Source organism: Terrapene carolina, unplaced genomic scaffold, assembly GCF_002925995.2.
Source record: "Terrapene carolina triunguis isolate 2854851 unplaced genomic scaffold, T_m_triunguis-2.0 Scaffold131, whole genome shotgun sequence".
Classification (NCBI taxonomy): Eukaryota; Metazoa; Chordata; order Testudines; family Emydidae; genus Terrapene; species Terrapene triunguis.
The window spans coordinates 19,748,697-19,764,224 of NW_020664482.1; the positions used below are offsets into that span (position 1 = coordinate 19,748,697).

At 39.8% G+C, this 15,528-nt stretch overlaps 1 protein-coding gene across 2 annotated transcripts in view; it reads left to right on the forward strand.

Moving 5' to 3' along the window:
• Positions 1–15,528, forward strand: part of ABCB7 (ATP binding cassette subfamily B member 7) — a 77,034-nt gene that overhangs the window by 35,069 nt on the left and 26,437 nt on the right. For both annotated transcript variants that reach the window (XR_002907705.1, XM_024192886.1), the window contains exons 5-9: positions 6,958–7,090; positions 7,557–7,825; positions 8,918–9,006; positions 9,098–9,185; positions 10,654–10,828. Coding sequence is in view for 1 of the 2 variants with exons in the window: in XM_024192886.1 (XP_024048654.1) it covers positions 6,958–7,090; positions 7,557–7,825; positions 8,918–9,006; positions 9,098–9,185; positions 10,654–10,828 (754 nt within the window). In the remaining variant the exon portion in view is untranslated. The remainder of the gene's footprint in view (positions 1–6,957; positions 7,091–7,556; positions 7,826–8,917; positions 9,007–9,097; positions 9,186–10,653; positions 10,829–15,528) is intronic.

A 15,528-nucleotide genomic window follows, 5' to 3' on the forward strand; every position in this document is an offset into this window, starting at 1 on the left:
GGAGCTGTGCACTCCGGCAGATCAAAGCAAGTTCGATATAACGCCATTTCACCTATAATGCGGTAAGATTTTTTGGCTCCCGAGGACAGTGTTATATTGGGGTAGAGGTATAATTTAAAAACAGCACTAGCTGCCTATTTAATTTTAAAAACAGCAAAAAATATCTGCCTCCCTTTCTATTTTGTATAAGGAGTCTTGATGTTTCAATCTCCTCAGTGTGATAGATATGCTTGCTTTGATCTGCTTAGCTCTTGGAAGTCCCCAAGGCTCCGTGCTGCTGGCCCCGTACTGCCCGGGGCTCCTAGGGACAGCTCTGTTCGCCATTAGGGAATTTTTTCCTGAGAACCCCCTGTAACATTTCGTGAACCCCCAGGGGTTCACGAACCCCAGTTTGGGAACCACTGTTCTAGTGGCAGCCTCCCTGCCCTCCTTCTCTCCCCTTGTGCAACTGTCCCTGGGCCACTTCCCCTCTGGCTCCTCGCACCCTCTAGGCCCTTTCTCTCAGGGCCCGCAGTCTGGCTGGTTTTGGGCCGGAGGCCTACTGTGCTCTCCCCGAGCCTGCGCAGCACTGCTCTGTCTGAGGTGCTGGTCTCCTGCTCTGGAGACAGACCTTCCCCCATGAAGGTCTGGGACAGACTGACTGCTCTCTCCCTGAGCAGCCTTCTTATAGGGCTGAGCCTGGCCCTGATTGGCTGTCTCTAATCTGGGCCCTGATTGGCTTCCAGTAAGCCCTCTTCCTATTGGCTGTTCGTCTGCGCAGGCCCACTGGCCTGCTGCAGCCCCCTCTAGCATGGGGGTGTGGCAGCCACTCCACCACACTTCCAGAGAACTTGTATCCTTAGAATGGGTATTTTTAAAGGCCAGTTGTTTGGAGTGGGAAGGCAGGGAGGTTTGTGGGTTTTCCCAATTTTGTTCTTTTTGAAATGTTCAAGTTCAGTGCAACTCAACCACAAAACTAAGTAGGCAAGGTTGCATTGTGGCTACTGAAGAGCCTACAGTTACAGCCTATCTCTGTCCCTATTTCAGGACTGGGTTGCTTGTCACTGGAAAAATTATCTTGTTTTTGGTTCTTTTTCCTCTTCACATTTATATATATTAAATGCTGCTATAAAAATAATTATTTGTGCAGTTCTTCATGATTGGAGGACTAAAAGGGGCTGACAGGCAAAGATCTGCTCTGAGGCTAATAAGGCCTTTTTTCAGAAGTATTGTTATGTAGACCTTTTGATATGTTTCAAATTCTGAATCTTTAAAACATCTAAACTCAAAGACTTTGGGTGCAACAGGGAGGGGAGAGTTCCCTAATAAATAAAATATAAATACATTTTAGATATACTGGATAACTTGCTCAAGGTTTTATGTAGTCGGCATTAATTCCTACACATTTCCTCGCCCAGTTCTGTCTTCTGTTGCCTCGTGTGTTTATTTTGGCTCCTTCACTTTCCCTTTCCTCCTCCTTCTTCCCTCTCCATCTCAGATGGATAAAGTATCCTTAGGAGCCAGATTAAACTCATGGATTTGACAAGAATCCTGTCGCCTCTGTCAAATCTGCAATTTTTTGGCCTCTTGCTCATGGACTCAATATGCATTATTCATGAGCTGGAGAAATCTTTCACACTATCTGTATTTCTACTGACTGTTAATTTTCCATGTTTGGGGGGAAATGGTTTGGCTAAAAGGGCAAGGAACAGGTGTTGAATGCTGATGGAACTTACAAATGTATGTTACTTATATCTACCTCATAAATCAGGTTTGTATATGGTCCCCATTATAGTAGTATCTGAGCACCTGCTGTTGTTACCTGGAGTCAGATGGGCTCATTAACCCCTTTCTGCTGAGATCTTGTTTGTTTTTTGAGAAGTCTGAAGTGAAATATATTTCAACATTAATTCCCTGTCCCCTGCTGTGGAAAGAAGTTTCAAAACCCTCAGTTAGCTTCAAGTAGCCCATAATTTCTGTCGTCCTTCCCTGTTTCTAAATCTATCTTGCAGCACTGTATCACAGCAACCGTTCCTCTGCAAGGGTTGGTGCTGTTTCTGCTCCTTGTGACCACCAGCGGAGTTGTCACTGAAATGCAGAAGTGGGGGAAAGGAGGGCCTTCAAGCTGGTCGAGAGATAGGCGATCAAAGCTCACTCACCCGCACATAGCACTTTGTGCTGCCACTTGACCACTACACTTACTGTGTTCAAAATTTCCTGGGTACCAGACTTGACTGATCCCTATCTGGTGTGTTGTATTCTATGCTCTGCTTTTTATACACAAATATTACAGACCCCTTTAGTATTGCAGACAGCTCTAAAGCTAATTTATAACTAGATCAAAATTTCAAGTTAAATAACTGTTTGAACATTGTGTCTAAGTTACATAGACTTGGCAGATTGTCAGAGGCCCTGGAGGTCAAATTGGCAGAGGCCCTGGAGGTTTTTCGCCTTCCTCTGGAGCGTGGGGCATGGGTTCTCTGCACCTTGAGGTCTTTAAACCAGTATTTGAGGACTTCAATAACTCAGGCATAGGTTAGAATTTGTTACAGTAGTGGGTGGGTGAGATTCTGTGGCCTGTGTTGTGCAGGAGGTCAGACTAGATGATCATAGTGGTCGCTTCTGACCTTAAAGTCTATGAGTCTGAGTCTATGTGAAAGAAGAGTTAACCTTGGACTGTTTTTATCACATTACTTGCTTGATCTCAGTTGTTCTCCCATCATCATCATCTATTAAGAAAAGAACAGTGGAATGTACAAGACACAAATGTGACTGTCTCTGCCCTAAAGAGCTTACAATCTAAGATCAAAAGAGAAGACAGGATGCACTGGGGACTGGATAGGAGGAAGTAATTTGGATTTATTTATGTTAATTCGCAAAACCTCAAACTTCTGTTTTGTATGCTTTTCTGTTCTGTAGATGGTGCTGTGCTGCCTTTAAAGTAATACAATCTTATTTTAAAAACATTTAAACCTTATTTATAATTTTGTAGTTGAGTATTAACTGCTACCCTGAAACTTGTGCTTAATTGTACAATTCTTACAGGCTCAAATTAAGCAGCAGTTTAAAAAGGGGTGACTTTATTGAAGCAAATGAAGTCGCACCTGCTTACACCATCAGTGAATTTGGACCACAGCTTTTATTTCAAAATTTGTATGGTAAAAATATACAGAGTTCTATGAATGCTTGGGTTGAGTCCTTTAATAAGAATTATTCTCACTAGTTTTACCATTGTGTGAAAGCTTGACGTGTGTACGTTTGCATTATAAAAATAAAATTAACAACCAATCTCTTTAAAAAGAGATGTTTCTAAAGAGTATATTATTTGAGAGTTATGCAAAAAAATAATTCTGTAGGAAGACTCTACAGTTTTTTTCCTGAGGGATCGATCCCGTAGGTGGCATTGGCACTTGTAGCAATGCAAAAGTTCAGAGAACATATAAAGATTAACTCATCTGTTTATCTGGTATAGCAGGCTTCTTTGGTACAGAATATCCAGATTCACTTAGAGCTTTTGAATTCTGTGCCAGCGAATCAAGCCTACTAAAGGGGTAGATGAGTTTGTCTAGAATTTAAGCGATTTAAATTTAGTTCCCGTTATGTGAACATGATCTCATGTTGGCTTACCACACTGAGAAAAGACCTGTTTTAATGACCAACATGCACAGACACACACACTCACACTCTCTCTCTCTGTAATCCTAGTGAGATTAACAAATTTCTTTATCAAAAAACAAAACCAAAAAAAACAAAACCAAATAAGGTGATGTTAATATAGACTGAGTTGATTATGAATGAAATATAATACCGTGCTGCCTTATTCTTATTCAAGTTTCACCCTCAGGGAGTCAGAACAATGGTTACCTGAGGCACACCTTTACATTTTATTAAAACAGTCTTTTGGGTTGAATTACTGTATATTAGTTTGAAAGAATGCAAAATTGTATACTAATCTGTTGACAATTGCAAGTTGAGAACTGCAGTATAAGGAATAAACTATTTTAGTTAGAAATAGAACTGCAGATACTGTTTTAAGTGTACTTTAAAACATCATACAGTGTAGCCCGTTGAAAAGTAAAATCCTTGCAGAGGGATTTGTGAGAATCTGCAGCAAATCAGGGCAATCTACATTACAATACATTTCTTTTTTACTGATTAGGGTCTCCCAGGAAAATCTGCATTTTACAGTTGTGGTCATCACTGTAACACAGATGGTATAATACTGTGCCTTATTAAAAACTAAATACTACAAAAAATTGAGTTTCAAGACAAGCAACTCCAAAGGGAGTGACAATATTTTTTTTTTCTTTTGTCTGAAGGGTATATGTGGAAATTTGGATTCCAAAACTATATTTCTACTTTAAAGCTTCAAAAATCTTTAGCACATCCCCAGTTCTTCAGGGTTGGGTTTTTTGTTTTTTAGTGCATCTAAAGTTTATCTTAACTACAATGACCTGTTTATTCTTTCTCTGCCAGCTACTGGAGAGGCCAGTCACTATAACCATTTGGGAGATATTGTTGGCTTTTTGCATACAAGCTGAGGTTTGCATCTTTATTTTTATGAAAAATTCCACAATTGCAAACTATTGGAAAGGGAGTGAGAGTTGCTGATTTGGTGCCCAGTCCTGCACTCCTTACTAGGAGTAAGGAGCTTATCATGAGCAAGGACTTCAGGATCAGGCCTTCTGTCAGAATTTGCTATGAGCTAATCAATATAATGCATCTAGATAGTCTCTTCTCTGGATTATCTATATCATGCTGTATTTTGAGGGTTTTTTCACAGTTAAGTTTTAAGCAAATTATGGTTCCTTTTTTAGAAGTAAAAATAAAAACCCAAACGAAATCCCTTGGAATAATTTTCCTTGAATCCTATCAAAAACTGGCACCTTCAAAGCTCCATTTTCTTCCAGTGGACAAACTTCTATTGTCCCCTTTGCTAACAATTTTTATCATTGTAAACTTTTGCAACGTCAGATGTTTTTAGTGTATGTTATAAAAACCTATTCTTAAACTTGTGCTGAAGTGCGATTTTTATCCCTTTTCACTGAAAACTTTAGTGTTCATTGCTTGGATGTCTAGTTAGTCTGTACAGTCCCTAACACAACGGAGCCCAATCAGGATTAAGGCCTCTAGATGCTGTTATATTACTATGCATTTGGGGTGGAGAGCTGGAATTTTTGTAATTGAAAAGGGGCTGGTCTGCTTCATTTACAAATCACCTCTCCTGATACTAACCAGATAACGCACTGAAAGTTGATAGGTGATCTGCCTGTAAGATTAATTTGTTTTTCATTGCCTTTTTTTTTTTTTTCTAGTTGCAAAGCATCTATGCAATGTCAGTTCATTGTAAAGGTATCTTAACATCTGGCGTGTGTTAAAGATATTGAGTCGTAAGGCATCTGTTCAGTTGCTAAGAAACTCATATATCTTAGTTTGAAACCTTCATTGTTAAAAACAATTTAAATCCCTGAATAATTTTATCAGTTGGAGATAAAATTTAAGGCTGTTGACAGTAACGTCTTTATAGTTGCTATAAATGAATGGTATAATAATGGAACATTAACAAGATTTGGGATATTTGTTTTCTTAAGCCTTACAGAATCTTCACGTTTTAGCTCTTAATGTATGCAAGTGAAAATTCCTAAGAAATCCTTTATCAACTTAACCAGCCTTCTTCTTTCTTATATGTACAGCAAATTCCATTGTTTTCCCCCTCTTACAGAATATTCAGTAGCATACCATATATGCTATGATTTGAATATTTCATGTCAAAGTGACATGTTACGTAATGCATTTGTAGATCGTAAGGGAACTATGTTACATTACTGTGGAGAATAGTTAGATTAACCTAGGTAAAAAGATTAAACTTTGAAATCACCTTGAAAATTGAGAGCACCATATAAATAAGAAGTAATAATACTGTTGGACAAGACAAAGGACCAACCTCTCAACTTTGTTTGAAGTCAGTGGGAATTTCAGGTATTTAACACCTCTCAGAAACTGGTCCAGAGTTAACCATTTTTTTTTTAATCAGTAGCTCACTCCACTGACAATTTCCACTATTTTACCTTGCAATATTTTTAGCTAAAATTCTTTCATAACTTAATGACACTGTAAATCAGAGGTGAAAGTAGGCAAGAGCCGGTGCGCCGTACTGGGGCGGATTGGCTTCCTCTGGCAGCAATTTAAAGGGCCTGGGGCTCCCAGCAGCAGCTGGAGCCCGGGGCCCTTTAAATTGCCTCCAGAGCCCTGCTGCTGGAGCCCTGGGGAGGCGGCGGGGGGGCTCTGGTGATGATTTAAAGGGCCAGGGGCTCCCGGCTGCCGCTACTGCAGCCTAGCCCCAAGCCCTTTAAAGCTCCGCCAGAGCCCGGGGTCCTGGGGTAGCTGCGGCAGCTGGGAGCCCCCTCTGATGGTGATTTAAAGGGCCCAGGGCTCCACTGTGGTAGCGGCAGCTGGGGCCCCGGGCCCTTTAAATCACCCCCGGGGCTCCCAGCCACCTCTGCAGCTGGTAGATCCGGGGGTGATTTAAAGCGCTTGGGATTTAAAGGCCACGCCTCCTCTGGTTGAGGCCCCACCCCCTCCTAAGGACTCCGGAGTACCGGTAAGTTCTTTAAGTTACTTTCACCCCTGTTGTAAATGTACACTGTGCAGTCTTGATACTTTATCGTCTCTCAGTCTTGCCATTGTTTGAATGAGTCTTCATAATGAATTCAAGTGTTTTTTCAGTGAACCATTTAGTTAGGACAAAAGCTGATCTTTAAAAGGAGCCAGTGGGAAGCATGAAGTAACCCTTCTATCTTGGAAGTTGAAAATTCCTAATGCAGAGAATATTGTTTTTGAAATCAGGAGAGTCATCCCACTGGCACTAAGTGGTTAATAACCAAATGCAATAATTGTAGTTATTTCAAGGGAAATATGTATACTTTATAAATAAACATTTTAGCATATCCTAGGTAATTGCTGTTTTTATGCTTTTAGGGCATGAATATAGTGGTTCCCTTCATGTTTAAATATGCAGTAGACAACCTCAACCAGATGTCTGGAAACATGCTGAACCTGAGTGATGCACCACATACAGTTGCAACCATGGCAACAGCTGTTCTGATTGGCTGTAAGTGTGATTCCTTAATCTGTCGACAGGTGTTGACTTTCTTCAGTAAGGTTTTGGAATATTAGAGCTCATGACCTTTTTAGCTGCTAAGCATTGGAGATGGTTATTCTAATATTATATTTTCCTACTTTTGTTGATATCAAGCCTTCTGTGGCCTTAGTTCTGTTACCCCAGTTCTGAAAAAAATGTTGCTTATAGAAATTATTTCCAATAATGAATCCTCCTTTGACAAGTTGACCCACCCCAGTAGGTTTATACAAACAAAAGCCAAATTAAAAATGAATAAACCCCCAAAGTACATGAAATCTTGGAGCAATAAATGCTATGATTTACCCTTTGCATAAAAGCTGTCGTATACAGGGGAGGAACAACATCTTAACTTCTGTCATATTTATTTATCAAGGCAGTTTTGAAGTTGAGTAAAATAAGTGACTTTAAAAAATGTTCTTTTATTATCCTCCTTCAGATGGTGTGTCAAGAGCTGGGGCTGCCTTATTTAATGAAGCGAGAAATGCAGTATTTGGGAAAGTAGCCCAAAATTCTATCAGAAGGATAGCAAAGAATGTCTTTCTCCATCTGCATAACCTGGATTTGGGTTTCCACCTGGACAGACAGACAGGAGCTCTGTCAAAAGCTATTGACAGGGGAACAAGGGGCATCAGCTTTGTGCTGAGTGCTTTAGTATTTAATCTGGGACCCACCGTATTTGAAATGGCACTTGTGAGTGGAATTCTGGTAAGTGTTTCTTTTTCATGAGGCATCCTGTAAATTGGAAGGATCATGTCTCACTTTTTGGGAATAATATCGAACATTTAAGTTTTTTGCAACAAAACTTACTAAATAAACACAGCATTTGCCAGGTAGCTGTACTGAAAACTTAAAGGAGCGCACACTATCAGTTTTAAACTCAGTTACTTTAAACTTGTTTGTTTTAAACTAACTTTAGGTACAATCATGCCTCTGAATACCCTTCTAATTTGTAGTTTTTACAGTCACATTTATATGATTTTTTAAATGTTTTCTGTCTCTCCTGTTGTATGGAAAAACCCACGAAGTCAAAAGGGCAAAATGACTATACATAAAGTTGTGTCAAATGCGTAAAGTAAACAAACTGGATGAATATAGGAAAAAACCTATGAGTTTTCAATTTAATTTTTAGCCCTTTGTCTTCAGTATTATTTTTTTGTATGTGTTGTCCCTTATCTTGGATTATTACATGAATATTTGATTCTACACCTTACGAACATTTTTGTTTAAATAATTTGATTAACTGTTTCAGCCTAGAAAGTTGTGAATTTCTGTCTTGCTATCATTTGATTATATCCACCCTGCCAGAGACACCAGCTTTGATACCCCATTCATCTGCTTCTCTCGCAGCCTTCTACAGCCTTTCTTTCTCAAGGTCTCCAAAAGCTATGCATACTAAGAGTGGGTTACAGTGGAAACATCCTTCCAAGGCCACTACTCTGTCAATCAAGACTCACCTTTTTTGCAAAGCCTTCAAGAAATTTGCAAACTAAGACACTTAATTACTTTATTCTATTAAGACAAGAAGTTTTAAAAGCCCTTCCTTACCATTTTGTGCACTAGCCCTTGCTGAGTTGTTTCATTATCTTATTGATGTTACCTCTGTTCTTCCTTTGCCAACTCCTTTCCTGTTACCCTGGTTAGATCAAGCCTGATATTATTTTATAAGCTGTTCAGGGCAAGGGCTGTGTCTTTTAATCTGTTTTGGGAGGGACCTACCCAACTTTTGGATGCTGTGATACTTTTGAAATAATATTGGTGTACTAAGTCGTACTGACGATTAGCATTTTTTCCTTCCAGTATTATAAATGCGGTGCACCATTTGCATTTGTAGCCCTGGGGACACTCGGTGCATATACAGCATTCACGATAGGAGTTACACAGTGGAGGTAAGGCATTCCTCAGAACAGGTCAGGATTCAAAGATTATTCTTCTCACTGCAACCAATACTCTTTGACTGTGAAAACCTTTATTTTACAGGACTAAATTTAGAATAGAAATGAACAAAGCAGATAATGATGCAGGTAATGCTGCAATTGACTCGCTGTTAAATTATGAAACTGTGAAGGTAAGACATTAAATCTCTTTTTACCATCTTGAACATTATGGTATACAATATAATTACCTACTAACATCTATATATTCAAAGTGAGTTTAGGGGTGTTCAATTTGAGAGAGCAACTTTTAGTATCAACCCCTGTCCCCTATTCTCCTTCATTTTTTGGCTTACAATATCCTCCACTTTTTGGAACTGCAGCTCCATTTCCTGATAGTTGCAGTTAAAACAGTATCTAAATTATGAATGATAAAGTCTGGGGAATAACTTATTCCAGCTGTTCTCCAATTTTTCCTGTCTGTGGAGCACTTTTGTAAAAGAGAGATCCTCACATGGATTATGTCCTGTCATAATCCCCCAATGCATGGACCTCAAATATGTTATGCTGCAGGAAGACTACCATGAAGGGACATGAAAACCATTGGTAGTCCATGGACCACAGTCTGAGAACTAGATGCCCAAGCTAATTTCTAAATTGATGCCCAAGAAATGTTTCTTTGGGCATTTGTAGAAGCAGAAAGCTGGCTTGGAGGAGGTGTGTTGCTTTTTGGTGTTCATTTCCAGCCTAGGTGAAGTGAGGCCATATGGTCACATATTCAGACCAATAATATGTTGTAAAAACATAGTTCTCTTAAAATGGATAGTGGTCTAAACTAGGTAGTGTGAAAACTGTGTGCAGGGATTGACAAATCCATTCCTCAGTGACAAGTGGGAAATTTTCCCTAGTGAGTGCTTGAGCCTAAAATGAAAATTTCTGCAAATTTTAAACATTCATTAAAAACAAAACAAAAATCCCCTATCCTTTATGGTTGCAAAAAAACATCTTCTGAATGTAAACCATTTTGATGGTGTCTTTCTGAGTCAGTAGATGGACAATTCTAGTGCATGTGCACTGTTCCTAACACTGTACCTCAACCACAGTATCTGCATGAAAAAGAGTAAATAGCAGCAGTGAAAAGGGACCAGCACAGATTCCTGTGGGCAACCCTGAAACTGTCCAGAGTCATATCAGTTTCATGCTTCTACTGCTTGGGAAAGCTATAAGTAGAGAGACAAGTAGCGAAGTGATCTGTGGAGAAGGACCCATCAATGGAGATTGGATGAGGAGTAAAATCATGAGGACCGTGCCATCCTCACAGCATTAGGGAAGTTCTGGCAGATAGAGAAGATGGTCAACCAACACAAAAGATGAAGCACCCGAGCTAGGTCCCAGAACAGCAATCTAGTGTAGATGCCAGGTGGGCTCTGGTCTTCTCACCAGGTCATGGCCCTGGCCCTTGCTGGTTGGGCTTCTGTATCCTCACCTTTTGGACCTGTCTCTGGGTATTAAGTTTAATCTCCCACCGAGTAGATATCTAATATATTTTTGAAGCCCTGACTGATGTAACATGTTACAATTAATCTTCTGTTTAGCTAAAGTACACTGACTCGAGTACAATTTTGAGAATGTCACAACTTTCTACCTTTATCTATCTTGTAGTATTTCAATAATGAAAAATATGAAGCCCAGCGATATGATGGATTTTTGAAGACCTATGAAAATGCCTCACTGAAGACTACCTCTACCTTAGCTATGCTGAACTTTGGGCAAAGCGCTATATTCAGCGTTGGCTTAACAGCCATTATGGTGCTTGCTAGTCAGGGAATTGTTGCAGGTAATTGATCTGACTCCAAGTAAAATGCAAGTTCCCCTTTGCATTAATAATTGAACTGGATTAAAGTATTTTAGAAAGACTGATATTACTCCTGCTGATGCTGTAATTTTAAATTCTTGTTGTTTTGGGGGGTGGATGTTTGGTTCTATTTTTTGGTAATGTTTTCTTTTAGTTTTTCTCTTTTTCATGTAGCTAACATTCTAAGGCAGTGGTCCCCAAACTTTAACAACCCGCGAACCCATTTCACTAAAATGTCAAGTCTCATGAACCCCCTCCCAAAAATGAATATTTCCAAGGATTTTCTCCCTTACCTGAGGATAAAGTATAAAAGCAGTGATCTTGGAAGTATAAAATTTGTTTTTATGACATGCTTATTACACACTATTTATTATTTATTGTTATAGTATTTTATTACATTATGAAAACGGCAACACTCTTCCAAGATCTCACTTTTGTAGCTTGTATCACTTTGCTTAAGCCTCTTATAAGACAAAACTCCTAGGTTTCATCAGGGAGTATCAGATGTGAAACAGCATGAAGGTATTTAAGAAGCCAACTCAAAGAGTTCCTCCTACACAACATTCAGGTCTTGAGCAGTCCAGGCAAACAATGCACGTTACAACAAAGCTTAAACTTGTTCTTCATAATAATTTTAAAAACAATACTAGCAGCCTATTTAATTTTAAAAACAGCAAAAAAATATCCACCTCACTTTCCATTTCTTATAAGGAGTCTTGAAGTTTAAATCTCCTCAGTGTGATAGATATGCTTGCTTTGATCTGCATAGCTCTTGGAAGTCCCTGGGGCTCCGGGCTGCTGGCCCTGTGCTGCCTAGGATCCCTAGGGACAGCTCTGTCCGCCATTCGGGAATTTTTTCCTGAGAACCCCCTATAACATTTTGTGAACCCCCAAGGGTTCACGAACCCCAGTTTAGGAACCACTGTTCTAAGGCCTGGTCTACACTGGGGGGGATTGACCTAAGATATGTAACTTCAGCTACGAGAATAGTGTAGCTGAAGTCAACGTATCTTAGGTCAACTTACCTTGCATCCTCACGGCATGGGGTCGACTGCCTCTGCTCCCCTGTCGACTCCGCTTCCGCCTCCACCTCTCGCCGCAGTGGAGTACAGGAGTCAATGGCAGAGCGATCGGGGATTGATCACTACCCGCCGATCCGCCTTCTCATCTCATACCATTGTATCTTCATTCTGTCATGTATGTGTGTGGTAGTGAGAGACCTGTGCTTTAGAAACTGGTTCTTCTCTTTAAAGGAGGAGACCATATTATACTTGCAAATTCACTGACTCTAGAAGGTGAATAATCACTTGCATCTGTGACATTCTTGAAGTTAAATACAAGTATTCTGCAATTTAAAAAAAAATCCCAGTCATCTGGAGTACTAACTGTATGAAAACGCTGTTCTGTTATGTTGTTTACAGGGCAACCGAAACTTTCCATCGAATTGTCAGAATCTTGCTCCATTGAAAATTATGTCCATTAGTTTAAATGTTAATTCTCTGTTAATGCAGTTCACACTTGGGGGGAGGAGGGAGAGATCTTTTCTTGGACCTCCAGTTTGAGTTTACTGAAGAATCATAGGACTGGAAGGACCTCGAGAGATCATCTAGTTCAGTCCCCTGCACTCATAGCAGGACTAAGTATTATAGACCATTCCTGACAGGTGTTTATCTAACCTGCTCTTAAAAATATCCAATGATGGAGATTCCACAACCACCCAAGGCAATTTATTCCAGTGCTTAACCACCCTGACAGGAAGTTTTCCTAGTGTCCAACATAAACCTCCCTTGCTGTAATTTAAGCCCATTGCTTCTTGTCCTAGCCTCAGAGGTTAAGAACAATTTTTCTCCCTCCTCCTTGTAACAATCTTTTATGTACTTGAAAACTGTTCTGTCCCCTCTGTATTCTTTTTTCCAGACTAAACAAGCCCAATGTTTTCAATCTTCCCTCATAGGTCATGTTTTCTAGACCTTTAATCATTTTTGTTGCTCTTTTCTGGACTTTCTCCAATTTGTCCACATTTTTCCTGAAATGTGGCGCCCAGAACTAGTACTGAACAATACTCCAGTTGAGGCCTAATCAGCGCGGAGTAGAGCAGAAGAATTACGTCTCATGTCTTGCTTACAACATTCCTGCTAATACATGCCAGAATGATGTTCGCTTTTGTTTGTAACTGTTATGCTGGTGACTCATACTTAGCTTATGGTCCACTATGACCCCCAGATCCCTTTCCGCGGTACTCCTTCCTAGGCGGTCATTTCCCCTTTTGCATGTATGCAACTGATTGTTCCTTCCTAAATGGAGTACTTTGCATTTGTCCTTATTGACTTCCGTCCTATTTACTTCAGTTCAAACCATTTCTCCAATTTGTCCAGATCATTTTGAATTTTAATTCTATCCTCCAAAGCACTTGCAACCCCTCAGAGCTTGGTATCATCTGCAAACTTTATAATTGTACTCTCTATGCCATTATCTAAATCATTAATGAAGATATTGAACAGAACAGAACCCAGAACTGATTTCTGTGGAACCCCACTCATTATGCCCTTGCAGCATGACTGTGAACCACTGATAACTATTCTCTGGGAATGGTGTTCCAGCTATTTTTGCACCCACCTTATAGTAGTATTATAGGTTGCATTTCCCTAGTTTGTTTGAGAAGGTCATGTGAGACAGTATCAAAAGCTTTACTAAAGTCAAGATATACCATGTCTACCGCTTCCCCCCTAACCACAAGGCATGTTACCCTGTCAAAGAAAACTATCAGGTTGTTTTGACACGATTTGTTCTTGACAAATCCATGCTGACTGCTACTTATCACGTTATCTTTTAGATGTTTGCAAATTGATTGCTTAATTATTTGCTCCATTATCTTTCAGTGTACAGAAGTTAAGATGACTGGTCTGTAATTCTCCAGGTTGTCCTTATTTCCCTTTTTATAGATTGGAAAAGGGCAAATATAGTGCCAGTCTTCTCTCCTGTCTTCCATGACTTTTCAAAGATAATTGCTAATGGCTCCGATATCTCCTCAGTCAGCTCCTTGAGTGTTCTAGGATGCATTTCAGCTGGACCTGGTGACTTGAAGACATTTAACTTGTCTAAGTAATTTTTAATTTGGTCTTTCCCTATTTTAGCCTCTGATCCTACCTCATTTTCACTGGCATTCACTATGTTAGACATTCAATCACCACCAACCTTCTTAGTGAAAACTGAAACAAAGAAGTCATTAAGCACTTCTGCCATTTCCACATTTTCTGTTACTGTTTTTCCCCCCTTATTGAGTAACAGGCCTACCCTGTCCTTGGTCTTCCTCTTGCTTCTAATGTATTTGTAGAATGTTTTCTTGTTACCCTTTATGTCTCTAGCTAGTTTGATCTTGTTTTGTGCGTTGGCCTTTCTAATTTTGTCCTTACATACTTGTGGTGTTTTATATTCATCTTTTGTAATTTGACCTAGATTCCACTTTTTGTAGGACTCTTTTTTGCGTTTCAAATCACTGAAGATCACCTGGTTAAGCCAGAGTGGTCTCTTGCCATACTTCCTATCTTTCCTACCTAATGGGATAGTTTGCTCTTGTGCCCTTAATAATGTCTCTTTGAAAAACTGCCAACTGTCTTCAGTTGTTTTTCCCCTTAGACTTGCTTTCCATGGGATCTTACCTACCAACTTCCTGAGTTTGCTAAAGTTTGCCTTCTTGAAATCCATTGTCTTTATTTTGCTATTCTCCCTCCTACCATTCCTTAGAATCATGAACGCTCTCATTTCATGATCACTTTCACCCAAGCTGCCTTCCACTTTCAAATTCTCAACCAGTTCCTCCCTATTTGTCAAAATCAAATCTAGAACAGCCTCTCCCCTAGTAGCTTTCTCCACCTTCTGAAATAAAAAATTGTCTCCAATACATTCCAAGAACTTTTTGGATAATCATGCCCTGATGTGTTATTTTCCTAACAGATGTGTGAGTAGTTGAAGTCCCCCATCACCACCAAGTCCTGTGCTTTGGATGATTTTGTTAGTTGTTTAAAAAAAGCCTCATCCACCTCTTCTTCCTGGTTAGGTGGTCTGTAGTAGACCCTTACCATGACATCACCCTTGTTTTTTACCCCTTTTATCCTTACCCAGAGACTTTCAACAAGTCTGTCTCCTATTTCCATCTCAACCTGAGTCCAAGTGTTTACATTTTTAATATATAAGGCAGCATCTCCTCCCTTTTTTCCCCACCTGTCCTTCCTGAGCAAGCTGTACCCTTCTATACCAATATTCCAGTCATGTGTATTATCCCACCAAGTTTCTGTGATGCCAACTGTCATAGTTGTGTTTATATACCAGCATTTCGAGTTCTTTCTGCTTATTCCCCATACTTCTCGCATTAGTATATAGACATCTAAGATACTGATTTGCGCGTGTTTCTTCCCCCCCCCAGTTCTGTCTTGTCTCTCTTTTATCCCTGCTATAACAGCCCATGCTCCTCCCAAATTCTGACCCTTCTCTCAGGTCTCCATGTTTTTGACTTTCCTGTGGGCTTTGGTCACCTGCCCCCTTCGAACCTAGTTTAAAGCCTTCGTAATATTTGCATTAATGTCTTTTTATAAATTGTACCAATAATTTAAATTGAAGTGAAATATTTTATAGTGGTCAGGGAAATTTTACGCATTTCTAAGGGTGAATTAACTTATGCTGAA